Source organism: Pelophylax lessonae (assembly GCF_965119305.1).
Source record: "Pelophylax lessonae genome assembly, chromosome: 7".
Classification (NCBI taxonomy): Eukaryota; Metazoa; Chordata; class Amphibia; order Anura; family Ranidae; genus Pelophylax; species Pelophylax lessonae.
Genome location: NC_138774.1, coordinates 218281000 through 218308532, shown reverse-complemented (window position 1 = coordinate 218308532; position 27533 = coordinate 218281000). Strand labels below are relative to the sequence as shown.

The window sequence follows — 27533 nt, the reverse complement described above, 5'->3', positions numbered from 1 at the left end:
CCGTAGCAACAAAAGATTTGCCCGGCCCACTCAAATTACAGTACTAACAATTTTTAATGTTACAGGGATAGTTCCCAGGATATGCCAGCCAGGTGGGTTGGCATTGCATAGAGGAAAAAATGCTGGGTGATAAAGCATTTCCTAATGTAGGTGCTCTCCAACTGGAAAATGACAGCCTGCTTTTAAAATTACATTTAAACCTTTATCAGTATACAAAATAGGCAGATTCCTTTTTATTATTTTGGTTCTTTGAGGATATTCTTGAGAAAATGTAGTTACAAAGGTAACCAGTTACATTGGGCCTAATTCAGTATAAGTTTGGAGTAGAGCTGCTCACTTCTCCAGAAATAACTCCAGCCTAAACTCATTGCATCCTAATTAGGTAAGTGGCTGGAGTTAAACCATCAACTAGATGCTTTAATGAATTCGGAGTTGGAGTTAACTTAGACTGAATTCGGGTTTGGAGTTAACCAAATTCCCTTTGTGTTTTTCATAAAAGGAAATTTGTCTATTCTGAATCACTATTACACAGCAATGTCATCTAATATGGTTTATTTTAATTTTAAGGTATAGGTATGTATCTTATGTGTTTTAACCTTTAGATTTAACCTTTAGATTTTCTAATAGCAGACTACACAGCTGTCTAATTAGCAGTCTTCATTCTTTATTCATCTGAAACTTTCAGGTATGTCTCATTGTATTCAGCACTTTGGTGTAGTGGGCTAAGCTCACAGCCAAAGATTGCTAGGTCATGAGTTCAAGGCCAGACCATGATAACACCCTGTGTGCCATAATTTTTTTGGCCACATAGTAATACATTGGCTACATCACCTAAAATTGCATGTCAATGGCCATGTATATTCAAGAAACAAACATGCATATCTGCAGGGTGCAATTATGCATTTGCCAAGTTTCAGTATTTATTTATAGCTGTCTAAAAATTAAGAAGGTGATGGCACACTTGGGATTTGAACTCATGCTCTCAGTGTTGATAGCCAAGAACACTAACCACTAAACCATGAAGCGGAGCATGATTACCCCTGAAATATTTATTCCCATGTTTCAATAGTTAACCACTTCCTTACAGGGCAGTTACACCCCTTCCTGCCCAGGCCAATTTATACTGTTGCATTTTGAATGACAATTGCGCGGTCATGCAACCCTGTACCTAACACAAATGTATGACAGTATTTTCATAAAAAAATAGTGCTTTCTTTTGGTGGCATTTGATCACTGCAAGGTTTTTTTCTATTGGCAAAAAGAAGACCTAAATGTTTGACCCCTAAAAGAATGTTTTTGTTTATGTAATAAAATTTGGTAAATCAATATGTTTTTTGTTGCACTGACGAGCATTGATGAGGCTGCGCTGGCAGGCACTGATGAGACACTAATATGCAGCACTGATAGACAGATAGGTGGCACTGATATGCAGCATTGATGGGCATTGATAGGTGGCACTGATGGGCAATGATTGGCACTGGTGGGCAGCACTGAAAGATGGTAATGATGGGCAGCACTGATGAGGAGGGCACTAACAGGTTCCCTGAGCACTGATTGGCATCAATGTTGGCATGGGCGGGCATCCCTGGTGGCTCTAGTGGCATCCCCCAAGGGTCTGCACTGGTAATCAATGCTCTGATTACAAGCACAGACCCCCCCCACACACACACTTACTTTGCATATGAATGCCATTTCTTCACAGCTGAAAGTGGCCCTCACCATGATTAGCCAGTTGATTGTGACCACTTGCTGGAATGTGTGCAAGCCAATTTGGTGTCATTTCAGGTCCAGGGCGAATGCCAATGTGCCATTTGCAATTTATTGTAAAGAGATTTTGCTTTATTTTAAAAATGGCGCACACAGACAACTAAAATGTATTTGAAATGTTTTACCTAGGCCAGTGATGGTAACCCTTAACCCCCCCCCCCCCAAGATGTTTTTGCCTTACATTTCCCAAAATGCTCATGTACTCTGCAGTGTAGGTGAGCATCATGGGAAATGTTACAAAACACCTGTGTTGCCAAGGTTCATCATCACTGACCTAAGCCAACTAAAAAGGTGAGTGAGCGCTGTAGCAATCTTTTATTTAGTAATCATTTTTAGTGTTTTATTAAATGTTTTGGTTACATTCATCCACAGCGGCTGAATGGAAATTTTGTATTATTCCTTAATTTATATATTTTTAGCTAAATATATACATAAACACTTAAATTTTTTCTTACAATTTAGCCACCCCCCCACACACCCCCACCACCCCCCCCCACACACACACACCCCACACACCCCCCCCCCCACACACACACACACACCCCACCCCCCACACACCACCCCCCACACACCACCCCCCCACACACACACACACCACCCCCCACACACACACACACACACACACCACCCCACCCACACACCACCCCACCCACCCACCCACACACACCACCCCACCCACACACCACCCCCCCACACACACACACCTTCCTCCCCCCCCCACACACACACACCTTCCCCCCCCCCCACACACACACACACCACCCCCACACACCTCCCCCCCCCACACACACACACCACCCCCACACACACACCACCCCCACACACACACCTCCCCCCCCCACACACCACCCACACACACACACACACACACACACACCACCCCTACACACACCTCCCCACACACCACCCACACACACACACACACCTCCCCCCCCACACACACACACACACCTCCCCCCCACACACACACACACACCTCCCCCCCCCACACACACACACACACCTCCCCCCCACACACACACACACACCTCCCCCCCCACACACACACACACACCTCCCCCCCCCCCCACACACACACACACACCTCCCCCCCCCCCCCCCACACACACACACACCTCCCCCCCCCCCCCCCCACACACACACACACACCTCCCCCCCCCCCACACACACACACACACACCTCCCCCCCCCCACACACACACACACCTCCCCCCCCACACACACACACACACACACCCACACCCACCTCCCCCCCCCCCCACACACACACACCTCCACACACACACACCTCCACACACACACACACCTCCACACACACACACACCTCCACACACACACACACCTCCACACACACACACACACCTCCACACACACACACACACACACACTTCGCTGGAGTAAAGGAAGAAACCCTACCCATGTTCATACTGTACTGCCATTGCACACAAAAAATACAAGAAATTGACTACATTCAATAGACACAAAAGATATCTGAATTACATCTAGACAAATATGAAGAAAAGAAAACAAAAAACCAGAAGCTGTGTACAAATAAATAAGCTTTATTGAACATGTATAAAACATCAGTAATCACTCAAGCAAGCATGTGAAATGTGCAATGCCCCCCCCCCCCCCCAAAACCCCCAAATCAAGTAATTTTTATTCAAATTACAGTGCAAAGATACAACATATGATGGATAGATAGAGCTTACAATATCCAAAAGTCAAGCAAAATAAGTTGTAGACACCTTAGTATTAAGCATAAAACATACCCAACATACTTTTATGTTAATTGTTTGCATGAGCCTGCCTTTTCATTTAAATACCATCAAATCAGTAGAACATACAGCTACACAGAGGCATGAAAATAAAAAATAAAAAACATGTATAGAGTACATAAAGACACACTTTGCAAAAACTATACCAAACAGTTAGAGCATGAAAAGTATTCATCCAACAGAATACACTTACTGCAATATGGATCTTTAGGCATGCCAGCAAACCCCCCACCCCCAAAAGCAAATTTTTTTTTTTTTTTTTATACCACTTCAGTAATTTCCATCCAGAGACTATTCAGCTTGGTGCTCATTAAATATCTCCAACAATGTCATACATCATCGTGGTATAGACTTAGCTTTTAATTAGTACTCTCCATTTCTTAAACTTCCAGATGCCCTCGGCATCTATCTCCTCTCTTTTTTTATCCAGCATATAAAAGAAATACAGCTTACTTAGCCATAAACCTATACATTGTTTGCTACTTAGTGAAACATATTTATACGCATACAAATTACGTGCCTCCCACAATACCTCCTTTAGGGCACATAACAGTAGCCACAGTAGCTTCTGTTTACCTTTTCCTAGAGTCCCCAACCCATACATCATCATTTTCCATCCACTCACCCTCACCCCTATTATTTCCTTCACCAGGTCCTGACTCCTATTAATCACCTCTTTCGCAAATTCACACCCCCAAAACACATGTTCACAATCTTCTACACCCCCACAATTCTCTCTTGGACATATATCAGACACACACAAATCCCTTCCCCTCATAAACCACCTTGTAGCTAAGCATTCATGCAGACTCATCCAAACTATCTCTCTCTGCACATTAGTCACACCATACACATTAATTTTCTTCCATACTTCACCAGCCACTGATGCATTCACTTCTTTAAGGTTACATACATTCTCCCTCTCAAACAACCATTTTTTCACCCTCACTTTATCTCTTTCCTTTTCTCCTAATTCAGCCAACCTAAATTCCACCCTAAACTTCTCTAATATCCAGTAGTCACGTGCCACTACAAAGGCAACCGGCAACCTTGAGTCCCTTTCCAACCACCCCCACCTCCTAAACAACCAACCCCCCATAAATGCAACCATCCCAGCACACAACCCACCATTCTCCAAAATCCTCACCACACAAAACCAATACTGCAATAACAAAAATACTCTCACATTCGGAAAACTTAAACCACCATTACATTCCCGCCTACACACATACTCCCTCTTCACTCTTTCTATTTTGGACCCCCACAGAAAGGTAAACAATAGTATATTAATTTTCCTTACTTTTATCTCCCCAGGAGGAAAAATAGTACTTGTATATAAAATCAAAGGTAAGATTACAGCCTTAATAACTAATACTTTCCCATAAACTGATAGCTGATAGACACCAAAACCTCAACTTCTTAGCCACCTTTTCTCCTACTTCATTCCAACTCACTTCCCCCTTCATTCTTTGATCAAAAACAATACCAAGAATCCTTACTCCATCCTCCGCTCTCCCAATCTGATCATCCACACTTTCCACATGTCTCCCATACACACCCATGCTACACTTACTCCAATTCACACTCATTCCTGCGCATATACAAAAAATAGACAAAAGCAGCTTCACCCTCTTTACACCAACTACCGACTGACATACTACCACCACATCATCCATATAACCCAAACATTTCACCGTCCCCCCTCCACTACCAGGCACCAAAAAGCCCCTCACAACCTTATCTCTCTGAATCATCCTCAACAGTGGGTCAATAAAACAAATGAAAAGAATAGGGGACAAGGGACACCCTTGTCTCACCCCTGATTTAATAAAAAAAGCCCGCCCCAACCTTCCATTAACTAAAACCCGACTACTAATTCCCCAATACAGACCCTTCAATACTTTAACCAGATGCTGTGGCACACCCATCCGCTTTAAAACCTCCCACAAAAAGCCATGATTGGCTTTATCGAAAGCCTTTTCTAAATCAAAAGACGTCAGGATAATCGAGCTATTCCTGTCTTTACAAAAATTAATTATATCCCTAATTAAGATTACATTTTCTGAGCTTCTTCGACCTGGCACAGCACAAGTCTGCGTCACACTTACCATCTTACTAATTACTCTAGACAATCGCCTGGCAATCATTTTTGCAAAAACTTTATAGTCAGAATTTAATAAAGAAATAGGCCTCCAATTCCGAACATCTTTTCTATCTCCCTTTTTATAAATTAAGACCACCACCCCCATTTTCATAGATTCAGACAAGGTACCTTTGCCCATTATACACCTAAACACCTCTACTACTTCCCCCTTAACAATATCCCAATACATTTTAAAGAACTCACTGGGTAAGCCATCACCCCCCGGGGTTTTATTCACCGCCATACTTGCAACTGCTTCCCAAACTTCAGCCTCTTCCACCTCTTTCTGTAAAAAAAACCCTATCATCCTCATCTAGATTATCTTCCAACATATCAAACACTCTTGAATCAGACTCATCTACACACACTCCTTTATAAAGCCTTTCATAAAAATCAGTCACACAATCCAACACATCATCCCCTTTACATTCATTCCCTTCCTCATCATACACTGCCTCAAACACCCCTTTCTCACCACAAGCCTTCTTAAAGAAAAACCTAGAGCATTTTTCATCCTGCTCCAAATATTTAACTTTTGCTTGAAAAATAATTTGTTTTCCCCTTCTGGTTAATACTTCCTTAATTCTTCCCCTAACATGCTCAATTTCCTCTGCCATGTCAAAACCCATATTCCTAAATGAATATAATGTAGCCAACCTGGCTTGCAAACTAATATATCTCCTCTTTTCACTGATATTTTTATCCCTACTTTTTTTTTTTTAAAAAAAAACCTTAATTTTCTTTTTAATCCAATCCCACCACCCCAAAATATCATTAAAGTCCTTTTTCCTATGGACCCATCTATTATACAATGTATTAAATTGGGCTTTAACATGCTCATCCTGCAACAGTAAGCTATTTAATTTCCATATTCCCGACCCTAAGTTAATGTCACCCCTCACACACAAATCCACATATACTGCAACATGGTCAGAAAAAACTACCGGTCTATGCCTGACATCAGAGCATTTTAAAGCCTCTGAAAACAAACATAAATCAATTCTGGACTTGGCTCGCCCACTCTCAGAAAAAAAAGTGAAGTAGGGGTCCACCAAATCCAGAACGATATGTGCATCATTAAGATGTAAATCCTGAATTATGCTATTCAAAATAGCGCTATTAGCATTCAGCTTAGCATCCACTGTTCCCACTCGATCTTTCAAAAACCGGATTGTATTAAAGTCACCCATAATCACACAAGGCCTCCTCCCCACTGCATGTAATTTCAACACCTCAAATACTTCAGGACGGTCCAGTCTATTCTCGGGAGCATATAAATTAAATAATCGAAATTTCTGGTTAAACAAAACGAAATCTGCCATAAGTAGTCTTCCAGGCACTAACACAACGTGTGATATGATGTGAATGTTCCTATTTGCGATGATAATACCCACCCCAGCATTCCTATTGTCCCCAGCTGGCGACCAGATATAATCCACTACCCAGTCCGGAAGTTTGGGCGGCCGATTAAAGAAACATTCCTGCAGGCAATAAATGTCTCCTCCATTAACTTTCAGATCTTCAAGAATAACTGCTTGCCTAGCAGGAGACCCAAAACCCCTCACATTGAGGGACACAAACTTAATGCTCATTCACATAATGTGCGTTATTTACCCCCAGTCTCATCACCTGTGCCAGAAAAATTACATACATTGTTCAAAGTGACAACACTTTCATCATCCAAAAAATCCAGGCTAGGTGACAACATGGCTGGCTGGAAAGAATCAAGTGACCCAGGACTCAAGGGTGATGACTCCTTCTCTACTTCAGCGCCCAACACTGCCAGAACCTCAAAAGGGTTACTTATTTCAAACCCAGGTGTCTCTACCTAAATTTTTTTGCCTTCTTCTGCTTGGGGCTGTCCAAAGAGTCCACCTTTGTCTTAGCCCCCATTGTTTCCATCTCCTCCACCTCTTGTGCATCCTGTACCTCCGGTTCCCACTGCAAAGCTGCTGTTAGGTTTTCCATGGGCTCTTCCACCTCCCTCTCCACCTCCACAAGTACTGGCTCAGCGCTAGTAGTTGGCTCTTCTGCCCTCTCTTCCACTTCCAGGTGCCCACTTTCCTTATCTTCAATCTCCACTTCCTCTTCCTGTCTTTCCGGGGAGTCAGACAGCACCTGTGTGGACACTGGTCGTCCACTCTCAGAGGTGCGCTTAACAGCCTCAGCATATGAGACAAAGGCCCTCCTGACCTTTGAGCAATTTTTTACTGTGTGGTCACGCTGACCACAAACATCACAAGCACGCTTTACCAGACAAGCCCCGGCTTCATGCCCCTCTTCACCGCAGTTCCGGCAACGCTTTTCTACATTACAGTCTTCCCTGGTGTGCCCAAATGAAAAGAACTTTAATTTGCTATTAAAGATCCCTAAACGGTTAGTCAGCCTGAAGCCCCCCTTCACTGAAGAGCAGTACCTTCTCAAAAAAGCAACAACTAAAGCAATATCCGTGAAAGGATTGAAAAGATGAACAACCAGTGGCTTCTCCTCCATGGCATACAGGGGTTCCACCATAAAAGGTCTTATTGATTCATTATTTGCTTTTTCCAATTCCCTGCACTTTTCAAAAACATCCATGCAAAGGGAACTGTGCACAAAGGAAACATCATAATACCTGGGTGCTGCATGATCCTGAATACAAAAAATATGTCGCAACTCCACTCCGACCGACTTCTGCAGTAAGTCCTGCACCAGAAATTCCAAGCTCACTTTACGAATATAACCAGGCAGAACCTGAAAACAAAGGGTGTTCTGTATTCCTTCTCGCTCCATCTTCTCCTGGTATCAACTCCACTCCTTTCAGGCAGCGTAATGCCTAACAGAAACAAGCCATAAAGACATGTGGCCCTTCCACAGGCCAAATGATATGATCTCATACATCCCTTTATATAACCTTGGTTAAACTACACCCACCCAGTATAGGAAACGCCCAGCAAAGTAATTAATTGCGTCTGTTGGTTCCTAAACCAAAATCACCAGTTCACTAATGAATGAGTGTTTGGCTGGCCATCCATGATCCAAGTTTCTTACAAGTAAACACACATAAGAAATGCTTTCAATAATCTCAGCATGAGCACAAAGTGGCTTTTTCATTTAGACTAATGCCTCGTACACACGTACCGATTGTCGGCCGACCGATCGGCCGTCTTTTGTCCAGGGCTGTCCTGTCTGTTGAAAACTGCAAAAGACTGCACACGAATTTTGTCGGCCAACAACAGACGACTGCAGAAGTGATGTCATGTGATGGTTAACTTTCCGTGGGTTTTTTCTTTTCTGAGCATGTCCAGTCTTGCTCATCTGCTGTTTGTCAGCCGAATTCTGTACTGACTGGCGAACAATCGGCCGTTCTGGTGTTGGCCAACAAAAATTTTAATGCCTGCACGACAGATTCTGTTCGGCCGAAAATGCGCTGTCGGCTGTCGGAAGCATCATACTAACAAGCCTACAATCGGCCGATCGGTCGTCGGCCGCATATTTACGGCCGACAATCGGTACGTGTGTACGAGGCTTAAGGCTGGCCATACATGTTCCAATTTTCTTACAATTTTCTGTCCAATTTTCTTGAAATTTACCTTCAAGTATGTAGTACAAAGGCCTGCCTAATTAGATACAAGTGAATGTGGTTTGTGGTAGATCTACCAGAAAATTGTACAACAAAAGTTGAACATGTATGGCCAGCTTAATGGGCCATACACACTATAATGCCTCGTACACACATACCGATCTTCGGCTGTAAATATTCGGCCGACGACTGATCGGCCAATTGTAGGCTTGTTAGTATGATGCTTCCGACAGCCGACAGCGCATTATCGGCCGAACAGAATCTGTCGTGCAGGCATTAAAATTTTTTTTGACCAACACCAGAACGGCCGATTGTTCGCCAGTCAGTACAGAATTCGGCCGACAATCGGCTGATTTGCAAGACTGGGCATGCTCAGAAAAGAAAAAACACAGGGAAAGTTAACCATCACATGACATCACTTCTGCAGTCGTCTGTTGTTGGCCGACAAAATTCGTGTGCAGTCTTTTGCAGTTTTCAACAGACAGGACAGCCCCGGACAAAAGACAGCCGATCGTTCGGCCGACGATCAGTACGTGTGTACGGGGCTTAAGATTTTCTGAAGACTTTTTCCTTTAGATTTACCAAAACCAGTTAATATGAGGTCAAACCTAAACACTTTCAATTTGTATGCAATCTGGCAGGCCCTTGCACTACATAGAAAAGGTAAATCTGAAGGAAAAAGTCTTCGGAAAATCTTATAGTGTGTATGGCCATACATGTTCAATTTTTGTTGTACAATTTTCTGATAGATTAACCACAAACCACATAATGTGATGTCAAAGCTAAACAACACTTTCACTTGTATCCAATTAGGCAGGCCTTTGTACTACATGCTTGAAGGTAAATTTCAAGAAAATTGGACAGAAAATTGTAAGAAAATTGGATCATGTATGGCCATACACACTATAAGATTTTCTGAAGACTTTTTCCTTCAGATTTACCTTTTCTATGTAGTGCAAGGGCCGGCCAGATTGCATACAAATTGAAAGTGTTTAGGTTTGACCTCATATTATCTGGTTTTGGTAAATCTAAAGGAAAAAATCTTCAGAAAATCTTATAGTGTGTATGGCCCATTAGTCTAAATGAAAAAGCCACTTTGTGCTCATTCTGAGATTATTGAAAGCATTTCCTATGTGTGTTGACTTGATGTAGTAATTTTTTATATATATATATCTATATATCTTTTTTTTTTTTTTTTTTTGGGTTGTTGAATTCTGAGTTCTGGGTTTGCACTGCATATGTTCAATCAATTTGCAAATTCTCAGATTTGCAAGCTCAAACACTGCTATTTTTCAGAGTGTAATGTGGCTCTATATAGGAAGCAACACTAATATGGCTCCCCACTCAACAAATATATTAATTTCACACATATACAATGTTTTATTTTTGGGGTGTTGCTTGTCATATATAACAACAGACAGTTGTAGGTAGTTCAGGGATTTGAACACCCAAATACATTGTTGCAAGGCAGCTGTGCTAACCACTTGGATATTTTGGTCAGTTTATTTAATCAAGCTCAAGCTCAATACATATTTGCAACATTTTTGCAAAACACAATTTACACAAACATAATCACTTTGTTACATTTATTTTATAATATATGCCACTGATAGTTTCTTAGCCTATCAATTTATATTTAAAATACTAATTTTTCACAGAAATAAATGTTTTAAACACCTATATATAATTTCCAGCATGCAGGATTATTTTTAAAAATTTGTTGATTTTATACAGTTTCACTAAACTAGGTTAATTATTTGGGAATTGTGGTCTCTGAGGTTTTTTTTTTTTTGTTGTTTCTTGTTATCTTTATACCAAGCATACATGCACTGGCACCTTAAGAGCCCATTCACATTGAGGCGACACGACTTCGGGGGGCGACCTGTGAAGTCGCATGCACCACTGTGCACCGCGACTTGCAGAGACTTCACATACTGGAAGTCTATGCAAGTCGCTCCGAGGTCGCCCCAAAGTGGTACAGGACCCTTTTTCTAAGTCGGAGTGACTTGTGTCGCTCCTATTAGAACGGGTCCTGTACTACTCAATGGACCGCGACATACCGCGACTTGTCAGGCTGACAAGTCGCCTGACAAGTTACGCTAATGTGAATGGGCTCTAAAAATTAATATAGTTTGATTCAATTAGTCCATCAAAAAATTTTAATAAATAAAAATTATTTGAGCTTGAATTGGGTCTAAATAGAATGTATATATATATATATATATATATATATATATATATATATATATATATATATAGTTTTTTTTTTTTTTTAAGTACAAATCACACATGCTTTGAAAAAATGTCATTAGCTTTAGGTAGTTAAGTGGTTAGCACCGCTGCTTTGCAACAGTGTATTTGGGTGTTTGAATCCCTGAACTACCTACAAGTGTATGTTGTTATATATGACAAGCAACACTAATACGGCTTCTCCCCAAAAATGAAACATTGTATATGTGTGAAATTAATATATTTTTGGGGTTGGTTAGATATAAGAAGTAACAATAATATATTGTTTTTTGCGTATATATATATATATATATATATATATATATATACATATGCAAAAAACCATATATTATTGTTACTTTCTATATCTAACCAACCCAAAAATATATTAATTTCACACATATACAATGTTTAATTTTCGGGGAGGAGCCGTGTTAGTGTTCCTTTTCATATATATATATATATATATATATATATATATATACATATATATACACATAGGCAAATCAATAAATAAAACATATATATATATATATATATATATATATATATAAAATTATTTTTTGGGTATCTATATATATATATATGTGTGTGTGTGTGTGTGTGTTTATATATATATATATATATATATATATATATACACACACACATATATATATATATTTATGTATAGATATATATATATTTTTTTGTGATTCATATATATATATATATATATATATAGACATACATAGATATGTGCAAAAAAAAAAAATTTTATTAGCGCCAGAATATCGCCGTTTTACCGCGAATTTGCGGCCGTATTTGCCAAAACTCCCACTAACGTTTTCAAAAACGTTATTTTTAGCCTAGTTTTTGGTTTGGAGCATGCTCACATGGGCTATCTGCCAGAAATTGACTCTGGGGCTATTTTTGCATTTTACACTTTTATTAATATCTTTTTTTCTACTTAACATTTTCACACAGTTTAAAAGCAGTTTAGCTCAAAATCATATAACACATCTTTCCCACACATTTTTTATTTTTTTCCTGCCATATTTTGTGATTTTGAAAAAAATAGTCCACCTTTTAGCTGGACTGTTTTTAAGTCCAGTCCTGACATTAGTTGATCTTAATGAATTTGAAACTGCTCTTAATGTTTCTGATGGTGTTATAGTGAATTGCATTTGCACCTAAAAATAGTCAAAATGGAGGTAAAATAGAACAGAATCAGCATTGGAGGTACAATGAATTTGGCCAATTGTTTCTAAAAGTATAAGGTCTACTTCTATTACCTTTTCTATTCTTTACCCATCTACAGATGGGTAAAGATATGGGAGTCTTATCTTCTAAAACTGCTGAATACCTCTTTGTGGATAAACCTGTGATGCCGATCTTCCATCATCTCCCCAAGATTCACAAGGTAGGGTGCCCTCTGCAGGGACGACCCATTGTGGCTGGAATTGACTCCTTATCAGAATGTTTGAGAGACTGGGTAGATCGGCACCTCCAGACTTTGGTCCAAAGACTGCCAGGTTACATTAGGGACACCAGTACAGTTCTATCTCATATTACATCAGTCAAATGGTTGTCTACCTATGCATGGGCCACTTTGGATGTTAGGGCACTCTATTCTTCAATCCCCCACAGTGCATGACTACAGGCTATTTGGTATCACCTGCAGCATTACAGCTCTTATTCTTTAGAGTTACAGGAGTTTATTATATTATATTATATTATTTATTTATTATATTGAAACATAGAAACATAGAATGTGTCGGCAGATAAGAACCATTTGGCCCATCTAGTCTGCCCAATATATCTGAATCCTATGAATAGTCCCTGGCCCTATCTTATATGAAGGATAGCCTTATGCCTATCCCATGCATGCTTAAACTCCTTCACTGTATTTGCAGCTACCACTTCTGCAGGAAGGTTATTCCATGCATCCACTACTCTCTCAGTAAAGTAATACTTCCTCATATTACTTTTAAACCTTTGCCCCTCTAATTTAAAACGGTGTCCTCTTGTGGTAGTTTTTCTTCTTTTAAATATGCTCTCCTCCTTTACCGAGTTGATTCCCTTTATGTATTTAAAAGTTTCTATCATATCCCCTCTGTCTCTTCTTTCTTCCAAGCTATACATGTTAAGGTCCTTTAACCTTTCCTGGTAAGTTTTTTCCTGCAATTCATGTACTAGTTTAGTAGCTCTTTTCTAAACTCTCTCTAGAGTATCTATATCCTTCTGGAGATATGGCCTCCAGTACTGCGCACAATACTCCAAGTGAGGTCTCACCAGTGTTCTGTACAGCGGCATAAGCACTTCTCTCTTTCTACTGCTTATACCTCTCCCTATACATCCAAGCTTTCTGCTGGCATTTCATGCTGCTCTATTACATTGTCTTCCCACCTTTAAGTCTTCTGAAATAATTACTCCTAAATCCCTTTCCTCAGATACTGAGGTCAGGACTGTGTCAAATATTCTATATTCTGCCCTTGGGTTTTTACGCCCCAGGTGCATTATCTTGCACTTATCCACATTAAATTTCAGTTGCCAGAGTTCTGACCATTCTTCTAGTTTTCCTAAATCCTTTTCCATTTGGCGTTTCCCTCCAGGAACAGCAACCCTGTTACATATCTTTGTGTCATCAGCAAAAAGACAAACCTTACCATCGAGGCCTTTTGCAATATCACTTATGAAGATATTAAACAAAATTGGTCCCAGTACAGATCCCTGAGGTACCCCACTGGTAACATGACCTTGTTCTGAATGTTCTCCATTGACTACAACCCTCTGTTGTCTGTCACTCAGCCACTGCCTAATCCACTCAACAATATGGGAGTCCATGCTCAATGACTGCAGTTTATTGATAAGTCTTCTATGTGGGACAGTGTCAAAAGCCTTACTAAAATCTAGATATGCAATGTCTACTGCACCTCCACCGTCTATTATTTTAGTCACCCAGTCAAAAAAATCTTTAAGATTTGTTTGACATGATCTCCTTGAAGTAAACCCATGTTGTTTTTCATCTTGCAATCCATGGGATTTAAGATGTTCCACAATCCTATCCTTTAATAGGGTTTCCATTAATTTGCCTACTATTGCTGTCAGACTCACTGGTCTATAGTTGCTCGATTCCTCCCTACTACCTTTCTTGTGAATGGGCATGACATTTGCCAATTTCCAATCTTCCGGGACGACTCCTGTTACTAATGATTGGTTAAATAAATCTGTTAATGGTTTTGCCAGCTCACCACTAAGCTCTTTTAATAATTTTGGGTGTATCTCATCAGGACCCTGTGACTTATTTGTCTTCACTTTAGACAGCAATCTTAGAACGTCTTCCTCTGTAAAGACACATGCATCAAACGATTCATTAGTCATCCTTTCAAGTGGAGGTCCTTCTCCTTCTTTTTCTTCTGTAAAAACTGAACAGAAGTATTCATTAATGCAGTCAGCTAGCCCTTTATTCTCTTCTACATACCTTCCGTCCTTTGTTTTTAATTTAGTTATTCCTTGTTTTAATTTCCTTTTTTCATTTATATATCTGAAGAATGTCTTATCCCCCTTTTTCATAGACTGAGCTAGTTTTTCTTCTGCCTGCGCTTTAGAAGTTCTTATAACTTGCTTGGCCTCTTTCTGCCTAATCTTGTAGATTTCCTTATCTTCATTGCTCTGGGTTTTTTTATAATTACAAAATGCTAGCTTTTTGTTTTTAATGATTTGGGCCACTTCTGCTGAGTACCACAGTGGTCTCTTCCTTTTTTTGCTTTTACTGACAAGTCTAATGCAATTTGCTGTTGCCTTCAATAATGCACCTTTTAAGTAGTCCCATTTCTCCTGGACTCCATGTAATCCGTTCCAGTCTGATAAGGACTCATTTATGACTAATTTCATTTTTGAAAAGTCTGTTTTTCTAAAATCTAAAACTTTTTTTTTTGTGTGGTGTGACTCTTTCACAGTTCTTATATTAAACCACACTGACTGGTGATCACTAGATCCCAAGGTTTTGCCTACAATGACATCATATACCGAATCCCCATTTGTGAATACCAAATCCAAAATGGCCTCCCTCCGGGTTGGCTTCTCAACCACTTGTTGCAGAGACAACCCCAGTAGGGAATTTAGAATATCTGTACTCCTGGTAGAACTTGCTATTTTGGTTTTCCAGTTTATATCTGGAAGATTGAAATCTCCCATAATGATAACTTCTCCTTTCATTGTCATTTTAGCTATTTCTTCAACTAGTAGATCATCTAGTTCTTTAACTTGACCAGGTGGTCTATATATCACACCTACACGAGTTACTGCATGATTAGCAAACTGCAACGTAACCCAAACTGACTCAATGTTGGCCTCACCAACTTGTATTAGGTTAGATTTAATGCTATCTTTCACATACAGGGCCACTCCTCCTCCTTTCTTGCCTTCTCTGTCTCTTCTGTATAAAGAGTACCCTGGTATGGTTATGTCCCAGTAATTTCTTTCATTAAACCATGTCTCCGTAACAGCCACTAAATCTACATTCTCAGATGCCATTATTGACCCAAGTTCATTGATTTTTTTTACCTAAACTGCGAGCATTTGTAGACAGGACTCTGAGCTTATCATTTCTTAACCTCTGTGCTTCTGACCTGTTCTGGCATTGTTTCGGGGGGCAATTGGACTCTTGTATTTCCACTCTTTTGCCCCCCCCTTCCTAGTTTAAATACTCTTTCGCAAATTCTTGGAGTTGTTCACTAAGTACATTTGTTCCTTTGAGAGAAAGATGCAAACCATCTTTTTTGTACAGTTCCTTTCTATTCCAAGTAGAGCTATCATGAGAAACAAAGCCAAATCCTTGCTCTTGACACCATTTACTAAGCCATATGTTGAACTCCTTTATGCGCCTCTGCCTATCATTCTGAACATTATGCACAGGCAGAACTTCAGAAAATGAAATGGTGGATGCAAAATCCTGTACGTCATTACCAAGTGTGATAAAAGATTTTTTCACCTCTGACACTTCATTGCAAGCCAGGTCATTTGTCCCTAGATGGACAAGAACATCCACGTCCCCTTCCTGCTTTGCTTGCTTAACAATATTAATAATACGTCTTCTATCTCGTGTAGCAGTAGCACCAGGGAGACATCTCACAAAACCATTTTCTTTAAGCTCCACACTTCTTATGATTGAATCACCCAGCAACAGCTGCTTCCTTTGAGACTTCACTTTATCTTTTTTGTCCTTGGCTGCAGTCTTGCATACATTAGACATAGGAGTCGATGGTTTCTCACCCTCTGTGCTTGAGTCCATATCCATGTTGTCCTTACATTCTGAGAGTGCTGCAAATGAATTTTGGAGAACCACCGACTGTGGGACATGTCTTCTATCCATCACTCTAAGTCTTCCAGAACCTACAGTAACCCATCTGCCATTTCTGGGGGTCCTCTGTGGCAGTGGCATTGCAGCAGTCCCAGCTGGAGTTTGTTTAACAGATAATTTAAATATCTCTGATTTCAAAAATGCAATTTCCTGCTGCAGTAAGGAGAATTGTCTACAGATCTGACAGCATCCAAATCTCCAAAGAGTGGAACATGAAATAAATGCACAACAATTCCTGCACTGAACCAAGTCTGCCATTTTAAAGAGGAGAAAAAAAAAAAAAAAAAAAGAAAATTTGTAAATTTAAGTCAAACAAATCTTACCTTTTTTTTTTCTTTTTTCCACCTTCCAGCCTACCTCCTGACTATCTCCTGCAATATCTCTTCACTGTACTTAAAATGTTGTACTTGAATGGAGTACTTGCAGCTATTGAGTTTCTATTACCTCATAACAATTTTTTGTTTGATGGTGTATACTATATCCAGCGCTGTGGGGCATCGATGGGTGCAAGATTTTCACAGTCAATGGCGAATCTTTAAATGGGCTGGTGGGAGGAATGTTTTTTGTTCTCCTCCAGCAATTCTTTTTCCATATAGATTGTTTGGTATGGTCACTATATTGATCTCCTGATGGTATGGTATGATCATCCTACCAGTGTTCACGCTAAGCACTCATCACTTAACCCCTTACATGCAGAGTCCCCACTGAGCATTAGGCATGTAATGAGTTCAGTGATCCTATTCATAAATGATGGGGGGTTGGGATTTCAGTCTTTGCAGATGACACCAAGCTTTGCAGAGGAATAACTTCCTTACAGGATGTCTCCAACTTACAAGCTGACCTCAATGCACTGTTTCATTGGGCAACTATGTGGCAAATAAGGTTTAATGTTGATCAATGTAAAGTTATGCACTTGGGGGCTAAGAATATGCATGTATCATACATACTAGGGGGGGGGGGAGGGGTAGAACTGGAGGAATCCATAGCGGAGAAGGATCTGAGGGTATCCATGGCGGAGAAGGATCTGGGGGAATCCATGGCGGAGAAGGATCTGGGGGAATCCATGGCGCAGAAGGATCTGGGGGAATCCATGGCGCAGAAGGATCTAGGGGAATTCATGGCGCAGGAGGATCTGGGGGAATCCATGGCGTAGAAGGATCTGGGGGAATCCATGGCTCAGAAGGATCTGGGGGAATCCATGGCGGAGAAGGATCTGGGGTAATCCATGGCGGAGAAGGATCTGGGTGTTCTGGTAGATCATAAGCCCAATAATAGCAAGCAATGCCAAGACTCATAGAGTGCTAAAAGCCCATGGGTTAGGGGGCGCAAATTACTTGCCTTGCCCCGGGTGCTGACAACCCATGCTACGCCACTGCTCCCGCCACCTTTGTTTGGGCTCTCCCATCAGGATTGGTCCGTCCAGCTTGGAAATGGTTAATGATGAGTCTGCTGTAACTAAAATGTGTTCAGTTTTTACCCCCAAAGTGATATATAAATGCATGCAGCACTCAGTCTGTATGATTATCTATGCAGGTGTTCCAGCGTCGTTGGGACGGATCAGTCAGCTTCTTTCGGGACTGGCAGGCTTACAAGGAAGGGTTTGGCAGTCGTCTGAATGAGTTTTGGCTAGGGAATGACAATCTTCATAAAATTACATCTTTAGGTAATATAATTTATTTTTATTGGTCCTTATTTACATCCCTGGAAAATGTTATCTCACGAAGGCTTAGTTATATGTCTGTAATTATTCTCATGTCATGATTTTTATCATAAAGATTAGGAATTAAAGGTTTATTTAATGAAATTTTGCAGTGGCAAAGAGGGTGGGATTTAATGCGAACATGCCACATTTAAGCATCCATGGATGGTTGAGGTTTCTGTGCAGAGAGCACGTTCACTATGCACTCCTAGCACAGTGACCAGTGACAGCTTCCAGTATCTAGTAAAGATTGGGAGGACACTTTTGATCATGTGACCACTGTGACAGCCAATTACAGTTTTCACGTGATTGAGCAGTCCTTCCCACTTCCGAGCATAAAGACCTGGTTAGAGGGTTAATTCACCTATTATTTTATTTTAGCTATAGTGTCTGAGTCAACCCCTGGCTTTTTTATGTATGGAATGCTGGAACAATCCTTGCCATAATTCCTTACCCCTGGGAACCTGGGGATTTTGGGTATCATGCCCACCTTTGAGTGTTTCAGCTACTCCTGTTCTATTCCCCATGATATAAAATGAATGAAAAAAAAAGTACAGGGCTATCAAGTAGTGGATGTGTATAGATTATTTTTGGAGAATAAGGATATGGGTTACTGTCACTTTAACACTCCAGCATCTACCAACCACTGAACCATCAGTTTTGGGTGGACTGACTCTATAATAACTCTCTCTGGGCAACATGACATAGTAAGGCTGTTATTTCACACTACAGGCACTTGGGAGCTTCGTGTTGATCTGCAGGATTTTGAGAACACAAAACAATATGCAACGTACAAGTCATTCAAAGTTTTGGGAGAGGATGAAAAATACAAGTTGGAGCTGGGAGGCTTTAAGAGCGGTAATGCAGGTATGTATTAAATATGGTAAAACTTTCTGAATGATAGTTTAGAACTGTACCTAACCATGTGCACCTCCTGCAAAGCATGGCATCCAATTCCCACCACCGAATGAAATCTGAACTCAGACCTGAGCCATAGGTAAATAGAGTAGTGTACCATTTGGTTTTCTGTACATGACAGAGTGGGACAATCCATTAACTTATTGGAGAAGATTGATTGCTGATGCTGAAACCTTGAATCAGGAAGTGGCAGATATTGTGGTTTTGTCATCCTATGTTTATGCCCCTAAAAGACTTTTGCTGAAGTTCTTCTTGCAAGTCAAACTGGGAGAGGTCCCCAGACTAAAAATTTAGAGCAAGTGACGGGATTATTCAATGTCTTTGGTTTAAAATGGGAACACCAAAATTCCTGTTAAAAGGCTTAAAAGTTATTTAGGTCTAGGAGAACAAGCACTTTTACTTAACTGAACCTCAGATTAGGGTGACCACGTGTCCCGGATCGCCCAGGACAGTCCCGCATTTGGAGAGTCTGTCCTGGGTCCCGGTCACCCTCATTCCGGGACAATGCAGTGTCCCGGAATGATTTTGGCTCCACAGTCACAGAAGCGAACGTATCCAGTCCAGTCCTCCGCTCTTCTCGGCTTCCGGGTGACTCCTCCGGCTGGCCATCTACGGACTTCCGGTCCCGTCCTGCGCGGTGACGTCATGATCAGCGTGCGCCGCCCTCCCGGTGCTCACAGGCACCGAGGGAGCTCAACGCAGAGTCGCAGACTGGCTCCGGTCTGGGAAGGCGGCCGCACACCAGACCCTTTGGGAGGCTGTAATGAAGAAGAAGGTAAAACAAGTGGGGGACAGTAATGAAGAAGAAGGTGACACAAGTGAGGGACAGTAATGAAGAAGAAGGAGATACAAGTGAGGAACAGTAATGAAAAAAAAGTTGACACAAGGGGGAGGCTGTAATGAAGAAGAAGGTGAAAAAAGTGGGGGACAGTAATCAAGAAGAAGGTGACGCAAGTGGGGGGTAGTAATCAAGAAGGTGCACATTGTAAACAACCTGTTTTTTAACTAATTGGCAAAAAAAATATAAAAAATCATCTTTTTTTTTTGGGCAGGGGGAGTTGTCGGGGGGGGGGGGGGTGTCCCTGAATGGCAGTTTGGAAAAGTGGTCACCCTACCTCAGATCTCACAGGCTCCTCCATGCTGCTAGACCAGTCTCCGTAGCTTCTTCACCTCTATGCTCCAGTAGTACAGGTCATCTGATGTCAGCCCATAGCCCTGCCTTGAATGTGAAGACACCAAAGAACAGTTCACTGCTGTATCTTAGCTGGGGATCAAGTAAATCTGCTTTTCTTTTCCTGTACTCTCAGCCTAAATGAGAAGTTAGTAAATAACCCAACAGCAAGGGAGGATATTTACTTTCCATGGAGCTGAGCTTTCAGTCTCTGACTTAACATAGGAAGTTCAGGCTTATTGCCCCATGATCATTGCAGTTCGGCAGCATAGGTCAAAGGCACCAGAGTAAACACAGTGTCCATTCAATAGAGAAACTCTTAACATGTGTTATACACTTTCAAGCAAATAACTAAATTGCGAAAGTACCATTAAATTATCTTGTAAAATAAGGTCACATGACATGAATGCCCTGCCTCCAATTTCAAAAGATGAAGGGTAGGAGGAGGAATTGCTGCAATGTATTGATGTAAAAGGCAAATCCCATTGGTCAAGAGTAAATATTGGTGCAGATGGGGAAAAAATTGCCTTGACTTTCAGTTTTAGCAGCATCATTTAGAAGAAGCTTGGGGAATCTGCATGTTATTGCTGCCTTTGTAGTGAGTGCAGTGACTAGGCTAAATGCCAAATAGGTTTTAAGAACAATAGGGATTCCAATAGATAGAAATCACATATTCACTGTAGAAGGCCCAGGGGTTCATTAGGAATCATTGTACTTTTGTTAGCTCAAGAAGTTAAACGGGACTTTCCAATAGGCCCATTCTTCTCAAGTGGAATTAGCAGATTATGGTCATGTGGTAGCTATACATTTGTAAAAATTCCAGGCATTAAATGAAGTGAAGCATAAGACATCTCCCCACTTAGGTCTTGTAGTTCACAGAGAGGATATCAACCATAAAACAAATATGTAGATGAGAAGTTAGGTTTCCATCATAAAGAAGAAAAAGTTCCACATATTCCTAAGGAGAATCCACCAGAGGAAGGGTCTACAAACTTTTCAGTACAGGGGTCGATATAATTTTATAGGCCGAAAAAAAAAATCAGTTTAAAAAAAAAAAAATCAATGAATAATAAAATAATTTGTTTTTACTTTGATATTATTCAGAAATTCTTCCTCACAAAAGAGTCCCCCCTTAACATCAGGGTCCCCATCACAGTCCCCCTTTACAACAGGGTGCCCATCAGAATCCTTCATCAGGGTACCCATCAGAGCCCTACATACATCAGAGTCCACTATAGAAGTCCCCTCCTTAGATCAGGGTCCCCATGAGATATACTTGTAGCACACTCTAGTGTGCTACTAGTGGTAGTGTAGGTAAAATATAGTTAGGCTCAGGGCTATTCTCTGCCCACCCGACTATTCCTGCTCTTCGTCTCCTGGTGACATCACTTCTACTTGCGGTCCACGCTGGTTCGCTTCCTGGAGCACGGGACAACTGCAGGAGCTGGACCCACCAACATGCAGCTCAGTGGACGGCGCGGTTAGAGAGAGGGATGGATGGAAACGGCTCCCCCTGCCCATCCCTTTTAATGTGCCTATCACTTACTTTTATCCTATGAGTTTTTAATATATTGCGCGACAATAAATTGCCTGAAATACTACACTTAGGGGGCACTTCCTGTCTTTCTCTTTCTTCCTCCTGGATCTAGAATGTTGAAAAATGTTCTAGAAATTAGTGGCCGAGGCTAGGAGGATTGTCCAGCATATTTAGGGGGACTTAGCCAATCCCCAAATGGTGGGCCTGGCAGCGGACTTAGTGAGCCCTTTAGTATGATTAAGTCATGCCAGCAGGGGAGTCGGGTAAGGGATGAGACGTAGTGCTGAGGTAGACTGTCAGTGGATCTTGAGGGACCCCTGCCGGGGACTGGGGTTTTACCTCAGGCCAGGGTTTAGGTGGCTGGCCTAGAAAGATCCTACCACATAAGAAGTTGGAAAGAGCAGTGGGAGCCAAAGAAGGACAGTGTGAATACCTTAGCACAGTGCAGGGACAGACAAGTGGAGAGACTGCCACGTGTAGCAGGTCTCTCTTGAAGACAGCGGTGTGCTTAAGTTATCAGCCTTGACCTGGGAGATCTCCAGAGTGTCAGTCGAGTGGTGCAGTCGGGTAGACTGGGAAGAAGCAGCCTGGTGGGCTAGCATTTCCTGCAGTGGTAGAGCTGGGATCAGTGTCTACAAGGGAGTGGAGGTGATCCAGGATGCAGTTCACAAACACATGTGCTACTGCTACCAGGGACGAAAACTTCCTAGCCTGTAAGGGGCTGTTGCTAAATCTAACAGAGACTATTATCTAAAGAGTGAAACAAGTAGCGCTGTACAGAGGATCAAGTAAAGTTGTGCATAAGGATAAAGAAGAGCTGTAAAAAAGGTAGGAAGTTGTCCCTGGTTCCTTTTGTGACAGACAGCTTGGGCATCCCATCATTTCTATCCCCATTCAAGTTGTTAACCTCTCAATAAAACAACAAAAACAAGCTCAAGGATTATTTTCCATGTCTGGATGCAAGTTGAAGCTGCAATGTGTCTGGCTGTGCAGCAGTGGGGAACCCTGTCACTTAAATTAACTTGTGAAGGTGCGCTATAGGAAACTCAACAAAAGTGTAATCAGAATTACCATATGTGAGTAAATTATGAAATAAGATTCCCAAATTGTAATAAAAGTTGGCATAAATGAAAATATTATAAGATAAATTCATGAAAACCTTATCAAAGTGAAAAACCATTGAAGGTGTCAATGTTATAAAAATAAAGGACTAAAGCCTAGTACACACGCAACGATTATCGGCCGACCGATCGTCCGTCTTTTGTCCAGAGTGGTGTTTTGTTGGTTGGAATGTGCCTAGACTGCACTGGACTTTTGTCGACCGACAAAATTCTACTTCAGAAGTGATGTCATGTGTTGGTTTGCTTTCTTTGTGTTCTTTCTTCTCTGAGCATGCCCAGTCTTGCTCATTAGATTCTTCCCTGTCGAAATCTGTACTGACTGCACGAAAATCGGCCGTGTTATGACGGCGGACAAAAATTTTATAACCTGCACACCAGATTTTTTTCGGCCGAAAAGTCGGAGTCGGTTGTCAGAAGCATCATACTAACAAGCAGAAAATCGGTAGATCGGACGTCGGACGAAAATTCCCTGCAGATTTTCGATGCGTTTGTACAAGGCTTTAGGCTTCCAAAAACCTTATCACAGTGCAAAATTCATAAGTGAATGGCAGATCAAACAATGTATAAATTGTCCCCAAATGATTAATAATGAACCCACAAAACTAGGAAACAATAACCAGCGCTCAGAGTCCAAATGACAGTAACTAAATAAGTGATAGCCCATGATAAAGAGAAGATTCATAGGAGTGATGCTGTAGTGGATTATTGAAACAGACTTCACACAGCTGACACCCAATGGTGCGGCATGCAACTCCTCCGTGATCACTATAATAGATGGCTGCTTACCGGACTCCAAAATTTTTCATGCAGATATAGGGTAGTGCGATGTTAGCACATGGTATTAGCAGCAGCCCCTTCTCTGGGACCTAGCTTCCAGAGAAACCAAGCCTGCCTGATGCATGAGTGAAAATCCCCTGACACGGAGAACAAGCCCCGGTGACAGCCTCGGAGATCAGCTGCAGGTGCTGACACTGAAGAATCTCAGTGTTGAAGCCACACTTGTATAAAGTACTCAAAACCCATACTTGAGTAAAAGTACAAGTGCTCGATCAAAAAGTGACTTGAGTAGAAGTACTAAAGTATTCAACATTTTTTGTATTTAAGTATTGCAAGTAGTTTTTTTTTTAATTTTGCTACTCAAGTACTGAAAGTAAAAGTACCAGTAGTTTTTTAAAAAAATTTGCTACTCAAGTACTGAAAGTAAAAGTACAAGTACTGTGTTATGTAGTTATTAAAGAAATAAGTCAAAAGTTTGAACATAATATTGTTTTTTATTATTTCAAATGATTAACCTAAAGGACAATCACAATTTCTTTGGCTGTAACTTTTTGTAAACAAAAACAGATAAAGTTTGTCCCTCCCTTTCCCCTTTAAAGCATCCCTCCTTCTCTTCCCTGCATGCTTTTTTTTTCTCCACAGCTTATTGGTGCGCAAAATCATATATAAACCAATGTGATATACGACAATATATTCCAATAATGAAATAAAGGAAGAGTGTATGAAATTAAAGTCAATTATATAATGCCATAATACCATATATATGTGACAAAAAAAGATGAATATATTTTCAAAGGTGCAGGAATCAAACAGGTGCTATCCCAAATAATAGGTGCAGACTCCCACCACCTTGTGGATTTCCCCCTTACCCGGCAGATGAAGGTAAGTGCAAAATAATATCCAAATAGACTCTTCCAGTGAAACAAAACTGCAAAACCTGTGCTCTCAACTTCCAGTGAAAAAAGCAAAATCAGCCTCTTAGAAAAAAGATCTATGTACGCTTGTGACTCTCCTTGGTTGGGGGAGGTTCTCTTTCCCCTTGACAGCAGATATGTAGACCATTTTATTTATACATACAGTAGCATTTATTTTCGTATGCGCTGATTTACACATGACATTATTCACATTTTTTTAACTTCATGAAACCTGCCATCTACTGTTCTGGCAGTGGTGATTTTTATAATTGTAACGAGTAACTATGGAGCACAAAAAAAAAATATTGGAGTAGAAGTATTGAAATCGTCGAAAAAATGTAGTGAAGTAAAAGTGGAAGTAGGAGAAAAAAATTCTACTCCAGGAAAGTACAGATACTGCCTTACAGTACTTAAGTACAGTAGTGAAGTAGTTCTACTTAGTTACTATACATCTCTGGTTGAAGCAGGATAATCAACCATAGTCACCATAAAAGACAGAAGCAGCCCATAGTGCATAAACCCCTTAAAACTTTATTAAATAAAAAAGTATTTTACTTACAGTTGGATAGATGGTAAGTGGCTTGAAATAGACATAAAATGACGGGGAGCTCGGCCACCTGCAGTGCGGCACTACGTGGCGATACGGCTCCTCCAACTGACGCGTTTCCCCTAAAACAGGCATCAACTGGGATTGGAGTACAGCCTGTATCGTCACTACCAGCATTAAATATTTACAAAGGGAGAGGCTTCCTGTAGCATGCCAAGGAGCCCCAGAAAGAAATATAAAAATAACCACATCCTCTTCTCTTATGTTGCATGTTTATAGATAAAACAATAATGCAGAGTCAGAAAGAATGTTAAAAACTTGATTAAACAATATTAAAATGTAAATAAAATGTTTTCATGACCCTGTCAAATGCAGCTCCTAAGGAGGTAGTGCTACACACCTTACAGATTTCACCTTGGGAGTTCCTCCTTTCATTATGGTCCCCACCAGAGTCTCCCTTACATCAGAGTCCACCTTAGGAGTCCCCCCTTTCATTATTCAGCTGAACCCCTATAACATCAGATTCCCCATCAGTGGTTGGTCTTTATCTTGTTTACAGTATGACTATAGTCAGTGTAGCAGCAAATGGGAGCCAAGAGGAAGAGCAGGCATGGATGGAGGAAATTTTGTACTGCTGGGCAAGCACGTAATCAGTTGGTAGAAAATCTTCAGTCCAGCAAATAATGGACTTGAAAAAAGACAGAACAATGGTGGGAACTTGACCCTAGTTGTGGGCCAGATGCAATCCTGTAGTGGACCGTTGTTTGGAGACCCCTGCACTAGAGGGTAAGGTGAACATTTCATTACCTGCACTCTAGTGGATGCCCAGAAATATATGGAAAACGCAATTTGGTCAGTGGTAGAGGTTAGCAGTTGTTGTGGCTACCGTAGGAATTGGGAAATATCTCTCCAGCAAGGTGTCGTAAACCTTTTACTGACTGACATCTGTCCAATTTTCCAAAAATGAAAAACAAACACTAAATGGCATGAAAGCTTAATACTCTGTTGATTTATTGGCAGGTGACTCTATGAAGAACCACGATGGTCATAAGTTCAGCACTAAGGATCAAGATAATGATCCATATGCGGGTCACTGTGCTGAGAAGTTTAAAGGAGCCTGGTGGTACTACGAGTGCCATGACTCCAACCTAAATGGGCATTATTACCTTGGAGTACACAATACTCATTCAGATGGCATCAACTGGGGATCTGGGAGAGGCCACCAATATTCCTACAAGTCTTCTGAGATGAAGATTAGGCCTGTGTAATGCAATTTACATAGACAAGCACATTCTCTCTCTTTTTTTTTTTTTTTTTTTACAGTTTGAGTCTGATTTTTATGTTTTTTTGTCTGTTACATTTTTTACTTTTTTTTTTTTTTTTTTTATAATTTTGTAATCTGTCTTTCTACCTGTGCTGTTTTTATAACTTTGCCAGCTTGTGTTCTATACTTTTATTGTAAAATACCCAATGATTTTAAAAGCAACATTAGTAAATGTAAAATCAACCCAGCAAATTCAGATACAGACTGTTTTTTTTTTCTAGGCCTTAAAGAAGAACTTCCCCTTTATCATAGAAATGACAGAAAAGGCTTTTTTTTCCATTGCCTATTATATTTTGATTTACCTCCCCATTCTCATAGTGACCATTCTCATAGTGACCATTCTCATAGTGACCATTTTCATTGAGGGTAGGGTACTCTAAAGTGAAGAGGGGCTTCTAATGTGACAGAGTGTGAGTACCTGAGTGTGTGAGCACCTGAGTGTGAGCGCCTGAGCACTTGAGTGTGGGCACCTGAGCTTTGTAAATTACCTGTGTGTGAGTACCCAAGTGTTGTAAAATACCTGAGTACCTGATTGTGAATACCTGAGTGTTGTAAACTTCCTGAGTGTGAGAAATTAGAGTCAGGAAGCTAGAAAACAGCTACACAGGACAATGTTAAATTTCATAATCCCCATTATATTAGAAGTACAATGCACAGCGGGTGTGGAGATGAGACTCGGTGTACATCTTGTGGCATGTATGG

General features: G+C 40.8%; 1 protein-coding gene across 1 annotated transcript in view; it reads left to right on the top strand.

Moving 5' to 3' along the window:
• LOC309559549 (ficolin-1-like) overlaps nt 1-26775 on the top strand; it is a gene marked incomplete at its 3' end in the record, with an annotated part of 72255 nt that extends 45480 nt beyond the window's left edge. The window contains exons 3-4 of the mRNA XM_082262851.1: nt 19255-19389; nt 26528-26775. Coding sequence (XP_082118977.1) covers nt 19255-19389; nt 26528-26775 — 383 coding nt within the window. The remainder of the gene's footprint in view (nt 1-19254; nt 19390-26527) is intronic.
• Nucleotides 26776-27533: the final 758 nt, after the last annotated feature.